Source organism: Thrips palmi, unplaced genomic scaffold (assembly GCF_012932325.1).
Source record: "Thrips palmi isolate BJ-2018 unplaced genomic scaffold, TpBJ-2018v1 HiC_scaffold_3, whole genome shotgun sequence".
In the NCBI taxonomy this organism is placed as follows: domain Eukaryota; kingdom Metazoa; phylum Arthropoda; class Insecta; order Thysanoptera; family Thripidae; genus Thrips; species Thrips palmi.
This window is the reverse complement of record NW_023144630.1, coordinates 4919412-4935144: the sequence shown is the minus strand read 5'-3', so window position 1 is coordinate 4935144 and position 15733 is coordinate 4919412. Positions and strand designations below refer to the sequence as shown.

At 59.9% G+C, this 15733-nt stretch overlaps 3 protein-coding genes across 3 annotated transcripts; 1 reads left to right on the top strand and 2 right to left on the bottom strand.

Moving 5' to 3' along the window:
* Positions 1–4403: 4403 nt before the first annotated feature.
* Positions 4404–6395, top strand: LOC117648588 (ejaculatory bulb-specific protein 3). The gene is made up of 2 exons (XM_034391157.1): positions 4404–4629; positions 6133–6395. Exons 1-2 carry the CDS (start codon positions 4440–4442, stop codon positions 6327–6329), a joined length of 387 nt encoding a protein of 128 aa, XP_034247048.1. The 5' UTR covers positions 4404–4439; the 3' UTR covers positions 6330–6395.
* Positions 6396–6957: 562 nt separating this feature from the next.
* On the bottom strand, positions 6958–8035 carry LOC117648000 (allergen Tha p 1-like). Its single transcript, XM_034390068.1, has 3 exons — positions 7800–8035; positions 7358–7527; positions 6958–7165 (listed from the first exon to the last, which is right to left on the bottom strand). The coding sequence occupies exons 1-3, from the start codon at positions 7993–7995 to the stop codon at positions 7163–7165; spliced, it is 369 nt and encodes a 122-aa protein (XP_034245959.1). The 5' UTR covers positions 7996–8035; the 3' UTR covers positions 6958–7162.
* A 3984-nt stretch (positions 8036–12019) lies between these two features.
* Positions 12020–14561, bottom strand: LOC117647788 (ejaculatory bulb-specific protein 3-like). Its single transcript, XM_034389701.1, has 2 exons — positions 14300–14561; positions 12020–12393 (listed from the first exon to the last, which is right to left on the bottom strand). Exons 1-2 carry the CDS (start codon positions 14505–14507, stop codon positions 12197–12199), a joined length of 405 nt encoding a protein of 134 aa, XP_034245592.1. The 5' UTR covers positions 14508–14561; the 3' UTR covers positions 12020–12196.
* Positions 14562–15733: the final 1172 nt, after the last annotated feature.

The following is a 15733-nucleotide window of genomic DNA, read 5'->3' as shown; positions in this document are numbered from 1 at the left end:
CCGCGCGGGCTGTGCTGTCCTGGAGGAGGACGTCCTGGGTCTCGTGTCTATATCGAGTCTGCGTCTCGAAGAGTCGCAGGAACGGTGCCAAATGAGACCAGTGGTCCGCAGCAGGCAGAGAACCTAGCCATAATTTTTCAGTTCAATTGTTTCAAGGGGTGTCCCACTGTATAGTTTTGTGTACAATGATTGTGTAAATAAGCAAGAATGTGCAATATTTCTGGCATTTTGGCCACACATGTTGCGTACTTACAGGCGTTTTCGTCACCTGAATGTGGAATGTGGTCAATTTTTGTACAATGAATGAGGGAAGCTGTTCCCCCCTCGTATTGTTTCCATTGGTTTCATACCGAAAATCAAGAGCTTGATTCACAAGCGCTTTACATGGCTGCTGGGGCTTGTGCGTGCATCGCCTGCCCAGGATCCCGGGTTCTAATACCCGCAGCGTCGCCAGGCGTGTCTCACGAAAGTGTGATGAAAGGATCATTTTGCAGTTTGCAGGCCTCGCTGCTGCTCGCTGCATACCCGGCAATCATACTGCACCACTCCACTCGCCTCGCTTAAGAAACAACAACAACAACACTTTTTTTCCCTTGTCGCTTCGCGGCTTCGCGCCGCTGCATGCCGCTCGGCTGCATGTGAGTCCTGGGGCTTTTCAAGGTCTCTGGGTCAGGGACGTTCCCTGTCGTTCCCTGCAGCCTCGCCTGCAGCGTGACCCGCCGCGTCCTGGGGACCTGCGTCTGCCTGCGTCCGCCTGCGTCGACGGGACAGGACATGGGACACCTGTCTCGGTGAGCCTGTCCTGCCGCAGTCTCGGTGAACCCTCGGCCAATTGGGACGCGGCCTCAAACAAAATCATCCTACAAGTTTTCCTTGTTTTGTTTTATTTTTGTGCTGTTTGACGAAACCTGCCCTGCCGCGCACCGCGCTTTGCACAGTGCCCCAGCAACCTCCCGCCGATGCGGGGCGGCTGGCCGCCGGCCGTCGCTCGGCGCTTACGTAGTCCTCGGCGTCGCCACGGAGTCCCTGCCTCTGCTGGATCTGCGCCGTCGCAGCCGATCGACCCACAGTGGACCAAAAGACCGGTGGAGGCGGCCGAAACTCTTGACACGCTTTGAGCTGCAGCGTCGCTGAACAGGACTCGAACCGAACGTGTGACCCCACCAATGGATCCCTCGTTCGTGCAATCCATTGGTGGGGTCACGCGTTCGGTCCGAGTCCCATTTAGCGACTCTGGAGCTCAAAACGCGTCCGGGGCTTTGACGGCCTCCCACTGTGCGGCCCTCCGGCCTCCGCTTGGCTCCGCTTGGCTCTGCTTGGCGCCCTCGATTCGGCCTCGGCCGCCGTAACCCTCTGTAACGCGTGGCCGCAGCGGCGGCGCGGCCCGAGGACCGGTCTTGAACCGCTTTTGAACGGGCCGCCTATTGTGGCCCATTATTGAGCAGTGTACGTTGTATAACGGGGGCGGGGCGGGGCGGGGCCGTTGTGTCCCGCGGTTTACGATAAACCGGCAAACTGAGCGGTGTGGCGGCGGGGCGGCGGCCAGGACGGCGAGCCTCCACTGGCGGCCGGCAGGGCTCAGAGGCTCGGCCAGGTTTCGAGGGCAGTTACATAAGCCCAGCCGTGTCCAGGACGCCGCGCCGTGTCTTGCCCGCCCGCCCGCCCCGCCCCGCCCCGCCCCGCCCCGCCCCGCCCCGCCCCGCCCCGCTACTGCAGGGCGTCCAGGGCCTTCCAGGGCACGGCCTGCAGTCCAGGGCTGTTGACTGTTTACCTGCGCTCGTTGGCGCTCGTCTAGACGTGGATCGTCTCCTGGAGGCCGCGGAGGTCGTTGAGTTGCCTGGGAAAACCCAGAGGCACCGCGCCACCATCCCACAGTGGGCCAGAAGACCGGTGGAGGCGGTCAAAACAGCAGACGCGTTTTGAGTTCCAGAGTCGCTAAACGGGGCTCGACCTGAACGTGTGACCCCACCAATGGATTCGATGTTCGGAGAGCAATCCATTGGTGGGGTCACACGTTCGGTTCGAGTCCCATTTAGCGACTCTGCAGCTCAAAACGCGTCCGGGATTTTGACCGCCTCCACCGGTCTTCTGGCCCACTGTGCATCCGCGCCACCTCGTTCCCGTCTGAGCCAACCACTAGACGAGTACGAGGACGTCGGACGCGGGAGCCAAAAGTAAATACTAAACAGAATGGGTGGTTGACATGCAGAACCGGCTCGGGTCCGCTCGGTGGCTTTCTGCGAATCGGTTGTAATCGGTCCGTAAATCGGCGAGTGAAGCCTCATGTCCTCTCTGGATGCTGAGTGCGGAAATTTTTAGAGCGCGCGGGATTTAAACGAAGCGACCCCGCTGATCGACCCCCTCTCCCCTCTCCGCGAACCCTACACTGGAAAAAAACTCTTAGCGATGACACAGGCATATTTTGGTCGTGACGTATTTGTCCAGGCTCGCGTCATACTCAGAGGTTGGCGGCGCGCTGCTTGGCAAGCACAAACACCTGAGGCCGCCTTGCGACAGGGCTGCGGAGGCTAGGGTCGGTTTCGGGTCGGTTTCGGGCCTCTCCGGTGTTCCTAAAACCTGACCTGGCCTGAACTGAATCCACGTGAAGGGAGATGAAAATAAGCCTTGACGTCACGGCGTGTGTGCCCTCCCGCACGCACGGGCTGGCGGAGCAGAGCGGCGCAGAGCGGCAGGCATCCTCCAGCAAAACCAGAAAGAGCATCGGCTCCGGGACTCCAGCGCTCGCTGGACAAGACGAGCCCGGACTTCGCAAGCAGAGTCGCCCAACTTTGTGACTGGTGCGAATTTTTCCGGTCCCTTTGATTGGCAGATTGGCCCAGGGCTGCCGTCCCGTTAGGGCGAACGCGTCCCACTCCACTGTCGTATGCAAATGCGGCGGGGCAGCGGAAAAACAAGCGAGTGCCGCTATTGGTGGACTATCGGCTCCATTTTTGCGCGAGGTGACTGGCCGGGCTGCGGGACGGCGCACAGTGGGCCAGAAGACCGGTGGAGGCGGCCAAAATCCCGGACGCGTTTTGAGCTCCAGAGTCGCTAAATGGGACTCGAACCGAACGTGTGACCCCACCAATGCATTGCTCTCCGAACGAGGAATCCATTGGTGGGGTCCCACGCTCGGTTCAAGTCCTGTTTAGCGACTCTGGAGCTCGAAACGCCAGATTTTTTGCCGCCTCCACCGGTCTTCTGGCAAATCCACTGTGCTGGCTGGAGGCGACTTTCGCGCGGCAGTGTACTCGGAGCTCTTCGAACGGCGCCGCGACCGTCGCGACGCGCAGGGCGGCAGGGCGCTCAGTGACGGCCCTGCGCCGCCACCTTGACTTGACGTCATGAGAGTGCACGGCGACGTCAGCGGGACGCCTACGGGATTTCTCCGGCTGCACGAGTGCGTCAAGAACGAAACGGGATGCACATCTCAGTGAAATTGTTTTTCGCACAGCCCGGCCCAGCCAATACGTCCGTTGGTCTTCCCTCGCAGCAGCCTGCAGGCAGTGGGCCAGAAGGCCGGTGGAGGCGGACAAAACTCCAGGCGCGTTTGGAGCTCCAAAGTCGCTAAATCGGACTCGAACCGAGCGTGTGACCCCACCAATGGATTCCTCGTTCGGAGAGCAATCCATTGGTGGGGTCACACGTTCGGTTCGAGTCCCGTTTAGCGACTCTGGAGATCAAAACGCGTCTAGAGTTTGGCCGCCTCCACCGGTCCCACTGTGCGGCGCTTTCGTTGAACAGAAACGCCGATCACTCAGCTGAGTATCCGATGTCGTTTTTGTGAGCCTTTGTTTTCGCAGATGACACCTTATCACGGAGGGTCTGCCACTTCTTGCACTCAGTGTACCCGCCACGCGCCCAGCCTACTCACTAACATTTTCGACCTCAAAAAGTGAATGAATCTCTAACAGTGTCATTATTGCTTTATCGGATTATGTTGATTATTGCACTGATTGCCAACTAGACGTACACTGATCATCTCGGGTTGGCTACTCCTTGGACACAGCTGTAGCCAGAAGCAGACCCCTTCGCCACGTCACCATCATCGAACCCGAACTAATATTTTTAACGACGACTTTTCCTCGGTGGCGCGCGGTCGGAACTGGCGTGCCTATCACGGCCATGATCTACATCGACCACCCCCGAGCTGGGCGTGCTGGGCCGTGCACGGCCGTGCAGCTATCGGGCGACATTGCACGGACACAAACAAGGACCCCTTCCCTCCCCGCCGGCCCGTCCCTGGGCGCCGCGTCGCCGCTCGCCGCTTGGCGTTCGACGCGTACCCTACGCCCAGCGGACGGGGACCGCGCGGACGGCCCCCACCCGGGCCGCCCTGGCCGCCACCCCTCCCCGGACATCCCCGGAGCCTCGAGCCGTATATATGCGAGAGTTGGCGGCCCTTGCCGCATTAGATTCGGAACCGTCGACGCTCCAACATGAAGACCGCCCTCGCCCTGTGTGTGTGCCTGGCCCTGGCGGCGGTCGCGCTCGCCGAGGACAAGTACACCAACAAGTTCGACAACGTCAACGTGGACGACATCCTCAAGAACCAGAGGCTGCTCGACAACTACTTCAAGTGCCTCATGGACAAGGGCCGCTGCACCCCCGACGGCGCCGAGCTCAAAAGTGAGTCACTGTGCGATCTGGGCGGCGGGTTCGAATCCCGTGCGGCGTCTCGCGTTCTCTCTCTTTCGTGGAGGCGGAGGCTGGCCGACTCCAAGACGGTCGTGAGGCAGGCCCTCAGCGAATTCGGAACTTGGCACATTACCGCCAAGGCGGTGAGTGGGACCGGCCGCAGCCATTCGTTGACCCGCAGGCCGCGCCTAGCCGCGCCGTGCAGCGCGGGAAAACACAGCCGTCATTATGCAAGTCCCTCACGCAACTTGCAGGCACTTGCAGGCACTTGCAGGCACTTGCAGGCGTGCGCCTGGAAGGTGGCCGACGCCGTTGGCACGCATGCAAGGACACCTTCCTTGGTGTCGCGCCGCGGTCCTGGCGGTCCGGCGACAGTGAAAGTGCCTTGGGCGCCGCACGCGCCACGCGCCGCGGAAGGCGGGAAAATGTTCAAAATGAAAATGGGGCGAGGTTTGCGGTGATGCTTATCGCGCCGGGATGCTTTTACCTCCGCCCCGCCATCCAGCTGGTCGTCACGATCGACGTTCGACCGCCCTGTCAAAAGCTAGCCGCGGCACGCCATGCCGCCGGCACACTGCAGGACACTGCAGGACACTGGGACAGCTGGAGGAGCCGAGCCGAGCCGAGCCGAGCCGAGCCGAGCCGAGCCGAGCCGAGCCGAGCCGAGCCGAGCCGAGCCGAGCCGCGGTCAAGGACGCGCGCGGCCAACGCGGCCAATGCGGCCAGCACGCAGGAAGTGCTACCGCCCTGTTTTTGAACCGGCCGGCTGGCTGTGTGAGTGTGTGTGAGTGTGCGTGTGAGTGTGTGGCCTGGAAGTATCGACAGGGCATTACAACACCGACCCACTGCCACAGGTCCTGATCAATACATCCTGATCGTTAAAGCTTCGTCGCATGGGGTGTTATGTCACGCGCGTGTGTTTGTGTGTGTGTGTAGGTGTGTGTCTGCTCCTTATGTCAGCCTTGTCGGCGAAGTGTAGCGGGAAGGGAGACCGTCACAGAAATCGTGCATCGGAAGGGAGAAAATAAAGGGTTGAGCCCGAAGTGCAGTAGGAGTACTTGGTACCTCTCGCCGCTGAAGCCGGCCGGACCGAGTTGAATGGCCTCTGGGCGGGCCGGCTCGTGCCTTGCCGGCTGCCGCCGCCCGCAGGCAGGCAACCCATTCGACGCGTAGGGAAGGACAAGGATAGAGGTGGGGGTGAGGGATCGGGTCGTGCCTCCAATTCTAAATGCTTTTCTTGCTCCAGAGTCGCTAAACGTTACTCGAACCGAACGTGTGACCCCACCAATGGGTTGCTCTCCGAACGAGGAATCCATTGGTGGGGTCACACGCTCGGTTCGACTCCTGTTTAGCGACTCTGGAACTCAAAACGCGTCTAGAGTTTTGTCCGCCTCCACCGGTCTTCTGGCAGATCCACTGTGCGGCGGGGCGCAGCGACCCAATTGGGAGCGGCTCGACATGACATCCCACTGTAACTTTGTTTACTTTTTCCAGAGTCGCTGCCGGACGCCCTGACCAGCCGCTGCTCCAAGTGCACCGAGAAGCAGAAGATGCAGACCGAGAAGGTGGTGCGCTTCCTGATCGAGAAGAAGCCCGTCCTGTGGAACGAGCTGAAGGCCAAGTACGACCCCGAGGGCCGCTACGAAGCCACCTACAAGGCCGACGCCGACAAGCACGGCATCAAGGTCTAGCCCCAACTGTGATATCGTTCATGTTTTATTTAAATAAACCTAGTCGTAAGCGTTACTTTATTCAGAGGTGCTGTCTATTTTCTAGCCCACCCATCCACAGCGCAGTTACGATTGCGGCGCACTGTTTTGCGTGCTGTTTTGGCCTAGTCTGTGCCCATCCCCCTTTTTTATTTGGCGTCCCTGGCGGGTCGAAGGCGGAATGGCGAACAGAGCGATGCGATGCCATCTACACCTCACTGTCGACAAAAAGCATGCCCCCATCTCCCTCGCCGTGTCTGTGCACGCCACTGGACAGACGGACGGACGGACAGACAGACAGACAGACAGACAGACAGACCGGACAACGCCACGCGCCGTTCCTCGGCTTCGCCGAATTCGTAAAGGTGTCTGCTTTTTTCGCTTCCCTCCCCGATTACCCATTCATTCCGCGCCGTAGGAGATAAACATGCGCCGAATCTACGACGCAGCTGTCCAGGTGTGTTTTTTTTTTCAGTGTTCTGCAGGTGTCGTGCGATTTTCTCCCACGGCTGTTGCAGTAAACGGCCCGTGCCGGTGTTCCTCCGTTACGGAAAGGAACCTGCCACTCTCGGTTGGGTTGCTGTGTAAAGCAATTCTCTCACACTAGACATTTTTCTGTTTCAAAAAGTAGTTTTAATGTACAAATTACAGAGGAGGATCACAGCACTAAACACTTCCCTGACACGGGAAGTGTGTAACAATGTCGCTTAACGAAACGGCCGAAAGACGTCGGCAATGACTCGAACGATGGCTTCAACTGGATGCGTATTCACAGATGGAGGGGAGGGGTGTCCACGGGGCGGGGGCACTCTCGTTTACTGCAACACGGGAGAAACAAAAACGTTAGTCAGATTGACGCCGCGGCCTGGAGTCGAACCCCGGACCAGCGCCCTAGCGGCAGACCCGCAGCCGCCTCTGTTGTGGCAGGCGGTGGTTTTCCACCTCCTAGGAGAATGCAAGGCGCACTGCGGGTATTCGAACACGGGACCCGAAGGTCCGAAGGTACTCACGTTGAGCCAGTCCAGGTCGCCCCACTTGCTCTCGGGGTCGAACTTGGTCTTGAAGGCCTCCCACACGTCCTTGCGCTCGCTCTTGAGGTGGTTCACCACCTTCCTGGCGCGCGTCTTGTCGTTGGGCGTGCAGTCGGCACACTTGTTGGCGAGGTCCTTGGGCAGGCGCTCTGCGGCAAGGGGACGGTCCACGTCAAGGAGAGGGGAAACACGGAGGCGCACAGTGCGCCAGAAGACCGGTGGGGGCGGTCACAATTCGAGACGCGTTTTGAGCTCCAGAGTCGCTAAATGGGACTCGAACCGAACGTGTGACCCCACCAATGGACTGCTCTCCGAACGAGGAATCCATTGGTGTGGTCACACGGTCGGTTCGAGTCCTGCTTAGCGACTCTGCAGCTCAAAAAGCATCTGGAATTTCCGCCGCCTCCCCCTGGTTACTCACGCTTGAGCTCGGTGCCCTCCACGGAGCAGGGCGCCTTGTCCAGGATGCACTTGACGTAGTTGTCGAAGAGGCGCTTGTTCTTGAGCACGGTGTCCACGTCCACGGAGTCCAGCTTGCCGGGCTGGGGCTTGGCCACGGCCAGCACCAGGGCGGCCGCCAGGGCCAGGCCGGCGAGGAGGAGGGTGGCTCGAGCCATGGTGGTGACTGTCTTGGAGGAGAAGAGCGTCTGCCTGGGGCCGGCCGGCATCGGCTTTTATATATCAACGGCAGACACGCGCGACCGTGACCTTGCCCACGCCGCCACGCGCCCGCCAGCCGTCCCCTCCTAGCCCCTCCTAGCTGCCTGCCAGTGTGCCAGTGTCTAGTCTAGACAGGCTTCCGGAGAGGAAGCAGGCGCAGCAAGCCAGGAAGCTAGGATTCAACAACCCCAGCAGAGTCGCGTCCAGTCGAATGTCCACTCCAGGCGACTGAGTCACACCCCCTCGCCGGGACTGCGCGGCAACGCCTGGCTCCGCCACCCTTCCCACGGGACAGGGGCGGGTCCAGAGACGGGCTCAGGGGTGTCTACCTACAAGGGCTTGCTGCCTACGTCTTTCAAGACTCCACCTGGAAGCCCTCCGCGTCGCCGCGCGTGCGTCGCGGCCTTTGGGGCCTTTGTGCGCTGGCCCCGGAACGGCACGGCGCACAGTGGGCCAGACGACCGGTGAAGCGGTCAGAATCCCGGACGCGTTTTGAGCTTTAGAGTCGCTAAATGGGACTCGAACCGAACGCGTGACCCCACCAATGGATTGCTCTCCGAACGAGGAATCCATTGGTGGGGTCACACGTTCAGTTCGAGTCATGTTTAGCGACTCTGGAGCTCAAAACGCGTCTAGAGGTTTGCCCCTCCACCGGTCTTCTGGCCCACTGTGCTGCGGCGCCGGGGCGCACAGCGCACATCGCACATCACCCGAACAGCAATCAAGGGGGCAATCAAAACGCACGTGAGGAAACTGCGCGGCAAAACAAAACATCCTCGCCGCGACGGAGAACTTTTCAGCACTCACAGAAAACTAACCAACTTCGATAGTATTGATCATGAACTAAAAAAATTTTTTCGCGAAGGCAGGGGGAACGTTTACCTTGTGGCCCGCCGGCAAGATGCGTCACCGACTCCTCCCGACAATAGCCAGAGTGACAAAAAACGGCAAAAAACGTAAACAAAACATGGCTGCCAAATTGCCGGCCGAATTTCTGGAAATTGTTTCAAAGGTTAGCCGTAGTGACGCGCGTCCCGCCATTCCACTTTTTTTTAAGGTTTTAATGGTTGTTGCCAGTGTAGGTGCGGTGCATCACCTCGTACAGTCGCCCATTGCGCAGAGCGGTCAACTGAAACCGCAGTGGAGGCTCTTTTTTCTGACGCCTGGAGCGAGCGAATGAATGCATGAACGTGTCGGGCCAGCCGGGCGCGGCACCCAAGGCACTGACCGAACGTCATAGACGTCGGAGAGGACACCCATCGACGTCGAGGTGACGCGTTTTCGGTGCCGCCGGCGACGTCAGGAAAAACAACAACCCGCTGCAGACCGATTCCGAGAGTCGTTCTCGACGCTCTGGCCCCCTCGCACTCACGGGTCGGTCCCCTGTAGGTGCGAGAGAGACAGCGCGGGGGCGCCGTCGGCCGAGATGGCGCAGGCTCCGCAGGCAGTCGGCCAACAGGTTACCACCACACTGGAAAGTGTGTTATTGTCCACTTTAAGTTTGTGCGCCACACTATGGCACAGTGGGCCAGAAGACCGGCGTAGGCGGTCGAAACTCTAAACGCATTTTGAGCACCAGAGTTGCTCAATCGGACTCGAACCGAACGTGTGACCCCACCAATGGATTCCTCGTTCGGAGAGCAATCCATTGGTGGGGTCACACGAATGGTTCGAGTCCTTGTGCAGCTCAAAACGCGTCTAGGAGTTTTGGGCGCCTTCACCGCTCCTCTACTGTGGGTGGCAGCCCCACTGTTGTGAGTGGGGGAATTCCCCGAAATAACCCGGCTGCTCCGGACCCGCAAAACACCTAGAACCTCAGGGAACCTCACCACTGCATCAATCATCGGTTCTCGCTTCTTGCGCGGGTGAGACGCCGCGAGACACCAACACGCCAAAAATTGACGGCAGTTTCCGTTCGGCGGTGTGGCGGTGGCTGCTACAGTGTACCCGCTTCTATCCGCTTCGAGCGCCAACGGGAGGCTCGCCGCTCGTGCAGTCATCCGGACGGCTGAGCTGGCTGCGCTCCTCAGCGCTGCGAGGTCTAGCCCTTAATGGTAATGGTAATGCGAGGTAGGCCACCGGTTCGTTCCGCGACACACCAGTGTGGAGACGGTGGCCTGCCTTGCCCCTGCCTTGCCCCTGCCTTGCCCCTGCCTTGCCCCTGCCTTGCCCCTGCCTTGCCCCTGCCTTGCCCCTGCCTTGCCCCTGCCGGGCGCAGGATAGGCCACCGTCTCCACACTGGTGTGTCGCGGACCGGGCCGGGGGCCTACCTCGCAGGCGCTTTAGGCGACTGGCAGGCGGTGAACAGCCTCAATTGTTGTTGTTGATTTTGATAATGTTGTTGTTGTTGTTGATGATGACGTCGTTGCTGATGTTGGCGTGCTGGCTAGACGACAGGTCACGCCAGGACAGAAGCCTTCGTCCACTTCCGACCAGGCGCAGACAGTGTGACAGTCCACGAGTGAAGGAAGGGGTACAGGAGGTCAAGTGTCAAAACAATGGAGGCAAGGACTGGGGCAGCAGTGCGAACGCTGAAGCGCCGCGCCACGGCCAGGGCCTTCCAGGACCGGCGCGACCTGCCCGCACGCACACAAAGGCGGGCTGCTGCTTGTTTTCGCGCCCGAACTGGCAGCGCGTCGTCTGCTGCTCCGACGCACGCGAGCCAGCCGCGTCGCCGGCCGGTCCACAGTGGATTTGCCAAGAGACCGACGCAGGCGGCCGAAACTCTAGACGCGTTTTGAGCTCCAGTCGCCGGACAGTGAGGCGTCGCGAGGCGTGCAGTTGGCCGCACTGGTTGACCGCCACCGCCAGGGCACCGCCAGGGCACCGCCAGGGCACCGCCCCGCCACATGCGACCGGCAGTGTCTTGCATTTCCCGGTCTTCCTGCCGGCGTGCCGGCCTGCGCCTACTGCTCCGTTTCCGGAACCGGCGGCACACGCGGCACACGACACCGCCTGGCTGCCTCTGGCTGCCTCTGGCTCGGCGCCAATAGGCCAGGCGGCCAATGGCGGCCAAGCGCATGCGTGTTCTATGAGCAGCGGTTCAAGGCCGCGGCGCGCTCACTCAGGAGACGCGTTTTCTCGCTCAGTCCCTGCGGGTCCCTGCCGCAGTGTCGCACGCATGGGACGTCCCGCAAAGAAGCCAGAGACGAGGAGACGCTCCGGAACCGCTCGATTGGCAGCAGTGTAACGGAGTGGAACGCACTCATCCAAGGCGATCTCCGTTCGCGACACCGCACAGTGGGCCAGGCCAGAAGACCGGTGGAGCTGCCAAAATTCTAGACCGGCGCCTCTGCGGGCTTCCTGTGTCCTTTGGGTCGCCTACCTGTCGGGCGGACAGCCAGGGTGCTGGTGGAAGTGTACGGTGGGCTGCCTACCTTGCTGGCGGAGGCGTGTCTCCTGGCTGGCGGGTGCCTGGCGTGAGTTGGGTTGCCTAGTGCGGATTGACCGAGGCGCACAGTGAATTTGCCAGAGGACCGGTGGAGGCGGCCTAAATTCCAGACGCGTTTTGAGCTCCAGAGTCGCTTAATGGGCCTCGAACCGAACGTGTGACCCCACCAATGGATTGCTCTCCGAACGAGGAACCTATAGATGGGGTCACACGTTCGGTTCGAGTCCTGTTTAGCTGCTCTGGAGCTATAAACGCGTTTGAAATTTTGACCACCTTGGCCGGACTTCTGGCCCTCTGTGTGTCGATGAGCCTAAGGCCCTTGGGGTCTGTCTTTGGTTTTGATTGCTCCTGACTGGAACAAGTTCGTGCTCAATGGAGTCACACGCCAATTCTACTATCATTGCGCGTCTTGACCGTGGCCGGGGCGATTTTCCAGACGCTCAGCTGGTATCAAAGTGCCTACCGAAATGGGGCCATTTCCCGCCACTTCCCGCCATTTCCCGCCATTTTCCCATCAGACGCGTGCTCTGTTTTCCATTCAGGAATCACGCAACCACTTTGGTTTACAGTACACCGGTGAAGAAAACTCGTTTTGGTCTGATTGCATTTTATTATTCACAGATCACATCATCGCTGTCGTCATTGTTATCACATGCGCTAACATCTCGTCAAATGTACACACTTCTGTTTTTGGTCTTGAGGTAATGATTCGTTGTTGGTGGGGGTGCGTCCGCTGAACGTCCTTGCGGCGGCGGCGGCGGGTCGGTCTAGACCTTGACGCCCTTCTCGTCAGCCAGCTTCTCGTACTTCTTCTCGTACACGCCGGTGGGGTCGTACTTGGCCTTGAGCTCCTCCCAGATCTCCTTCTCCTTCTCGGAGATGTGCTTCACCACCTTCTCGGAGAGCTCCTTCTGCTTGTCGGAGCACTTGTCGCAGTCGTTGGTCAGGGCGTCGGGGATGGACTCTGCAACAGCAAGCGGCGCGTTAGACTCCGCCGACTCGGTCAGACGACGCTACACTGTGACGCTTCATTTCCCGAGTGAACCGACAAAGAAAGCGCCCAAAGCGTGGCTTTGGTCTCTGTTTGACGGTGTATCGAATCAAGGTGAACCCAGGCGACGCAAATAGAGACATGAAAGAATCGCTTGGTTCAGGTCGGCGCGGCGCGGCGCTGTAAAAACGTGGCGCCACTGTACTCGGCGCGTATCCGCGTGTGCAACTCATTAGGACGGCGGTACAGTCGCGCGAATCGCGAGAGTCGCCGAGAGTCCACGGTCCGAAGACCGGCTAGAGGGAGACGGTCTCGTGTCCCCTGCTAATTAGTGGACGGGTTTCATCTTGATCGCCTCCAGCCTCGCTCTGTCTCTCTCGCACTCATGGTGCGTTCCGTGCAGGTGCGAGAGAGACAGAGCGACAGCGACGCCCAGCGACGCCTCTCCGGGCGCACCCGACCTATCAGGGGCCAGCTCCGTTCCCGCGCAAATTCCAAAAAGCGCCAACGACCACGCGGCACAGTGGGCCAGAAGACCGGTGGTGGCGGCCGAAATCCTAGACGCGTTTTGAGCTCCAGAGTCGCTAAACAGGACTCGAACCGAACGTGTGACCTCACCAATGGATTCCTCGTTCGGAGAGCAATCCATTGGTGGGGTCACACGTTCGGCTCGAGTCCCATTTAGCGACTCTGGAGCTCAAAACACGTCTAGGATTTCGGCCGCCACCACCGGTCTTCTGGCCCACTGTGCGCGGGCCGCGGCCGACGCGAGGCCCCCGAAGCACCTGCCCGTCGGCGTCGTCCCGAGTGACCACGGAGTGACCGCTGCCGCTGACTCACTCTGCTAAATGTTTTATGCAGACACGAGCAGAGCCGGCGCGGCGATAGAACCGGTCATGTTAGTATTTGAAAGAATGGGCTCTGCACGTACACTGTCCAAATTAGGGGGGGGGGCATCGCGGGTACCGACGAGTTGGCTGTTTCCGCGCGCTGGCCACCACTCCACTCGGCGAGACAAAGTGATTCGCAGATTCGCTCTTAATTGCTTTCAAGACGAGTCAACACGAGGTTTGCCCGCCCTTGAACCAGTGACGTCATCCTTGATTCGAGCGACGCCCGCCCGCACGTACGCACACTCGTACACGCTCGCGCTGGCGGCGCGCTCTAAAAACGGCAGAACTATCCCGCGGAGCGGCTGTACGCGACGACGCATACATGAGCGTGATTTAAATTTATGATTCGGCTATCCGAGGCAGGCTTCCGAGAAGCAGAAGAAGAGCCCCCTCCCCCGGGGGACCACACGCTGTGAAAAATCCGCGACGACGAGAACACGGCCTTGATGACGTCCATCGCGACCGCATCGCGCTCACGGCGTCGCCAGCCTCCTGCGCACAGTGGGCCAGAAGACCGGTGGAGGCAGCCAAAACTCCAGACGCGTTTTGCACTCCAGATTCATTAAATGGGACTCAAACCAAATGAGTGACCCCACCAATGGATTCCTCGTTCGGAGAGCAATCCATTGGTGGGGTCACACGTTCGGTTCGAGTCCCATTTAGCGACTCTGGAGCCAAAAACGCATCCAGAGTTTTGGCCGCCTCCGCCAGTCTTCTGGCCCACTGAGCTCTTTGAGGTGCTCGCCTTGGTGGCGTGACGCTGGCGCCCTGAGCGCCCTGGCAGCCGCCCTGCGTTCAGGTCTCCGCCACCCCATGCCTGCACGCGGCCACGCGGTACGGGCGCCTCCGTCTGTGCGATGAGTGCGACAGAGAACGCATCACCACTTCGGGGTGCCTTTCTGAGACGTCGACCCATCCCGTCGTAGCCACGCGCAGTGCACTGAGAGGCCTAGGGTGACCAGACGGCCGGGGGTTGGCGTACTTACTCTTGAGCTCCAGGGCGTCGGCCGTGCAGCGGGCCTTGGGCTTGTCCAGGATGCAGTTCATGTAGTTGTTGAGGAGACGCTTGTTGGAGAGGATCTCGTCGATGTTGATGTTGTCGTACTTGGTGGTGAACTTCTCCTCGGGGCGGGGCGCGGCGGCGGCGAGGCCGGCCAGCACCATGACGGCGACACAGAGGACGAGCTTGGCCATGGCGGAGAAGTGCTGACTGGAGGAGGCAGCGAACTGTACGCCAGCCGGGCCGCCGTGGGCTTATATGTGCGAACCGTGTCCGCGCGAGGAAGCGCGGTGCGGGGCGGGGCGCGGGGCGGGGCGGGCTGGTGGGGCAGAAAGTACGCAAGTTTATGTACTTGGTGGGTGAGGCGGGCGGGCACCGCGTCGACGGCTGGGAAGATGGATGAGGTCCCTCTTCACCTTCCTGGCGGTTGCCGGTGTTTGGCGGCTCCTGCCCGAAAAATGACAAAACGCCGAAACGGCGCTTGTCGTTCCTGGTACTTATGCCGGGCGCGAGACACTACCACACTCGACCCGCACAGGGAGGGGTTGAAAGAGGCCTTTTCTGTCATTTTACATGGAAGTTGCTCTGGTTTCCTTGCTTTTGAATTCAGCTTCATTATTTTTTTAAAAGTGTGGGTGTTAGTATTCATGTTTTTTTCCCCCTCTGCTCTTGCACCGCAGCACTGCGGCGGTCTTCCCTTGCGTCTCGCTTGCTTCCCCTCCTCGGCCGGGTCCTCGGCGGCAACACCGGTAGACTGCTAGAACGACGACCGATTGACCGATTCGTGGAAGTCCCATCCACACATTATTTGCTTACAGAGTAGAGGCAAGAGGCAAACCCTGCCGGACGCTAATTCGAGCAGACAGGCAGACAGGCAGACAGACAGACAGACAGACAGACAGTCAGACAGTGGAGGTGCCTATGACGTCTTCCAGCTCCATCGCGAAGATTGACTCATTTCACTGCATTCTCGCTCCGCCAAGGACGTGTGAAATGGAGACGAATATAGAGATCCCGGGCATGTGTGCGTGTCTGTGTGCGTGCGTGTGTGTGGGTGTGTGTCTGTGTGTGTGTGAGTGACGTGCCGGTGCATGGAGGATGCTCGCGGTGACGCTCTGTGTTTGTGTTGATCTCGGCGCTAGGTGGGCGGTCACGAAAAAAAACAAAACACGCACGAAAACAACTGACCCAACAAACAATTGGCGGGAGCGGTGCAAGCACCGCGGTTCAGAGGTTCAGCGGACCAACACGCCGTCGTTCGCATTCCAATTTAATATTCGTTATCCTTAATGACGCACGCTGCTCGCCTGTGTTTCGCTGTTCAGCGCGCAGCGCTTCCCGCCATTGTCGGTTTAGGAAGATTCCTGTCCGCCGTGCCGGCGTTGCTGGCGCTGCTGGCGTTTCTCATTCGACCCGTTCC

Bases quoted from the DNA above. Each gene is read 5' to 3' on its own strand.
- LOC117648588 (XM_034391157.1), top strand. From the start codon at position 4,440: ATGAAGACCGCCCTCGCCCTGTGTGTGTGCCTGGCCCTGGCGGCGGTC. The intron at 4,630-6,132 runs GTGAGTCACTGT...TACTTTTTCCAG, and splicing joins CGACGGCGCCGAGCTCAAAA to AGTCGCTGCCGGACGCCCTG.
- LOC117648000 (XM_034390068.1), bottom strand. From the start codon at position 7,995: ATGGCTCGAGCCACCCTCCTCCTCGCCGGCCTGGCCCTGGCGGCCGCC. The intron at 7,528-7,799 runs GTGAGTAACCAG...CCCTTGCCGCAG, and splicing joins GGAGGGCACCGAGCTCAAGC to AGCGCCTGCCCAAGGACCTC.
- LOC117647788 (XM_034389701.1), bottom strand. From the start codon at position 14,507: ATGGCCAAGCTCGTCCTCTGTGTCGCCGTCATGGTGCTGGCCGGCCTC. The intron at 12,394-14,299 runs GTAAGTACGCCA...TTGCTGTTGCAG, and splicing joins CGACGCCCTGGAGCTCAAGA to AGTCCATCCCCGACGCCCTG.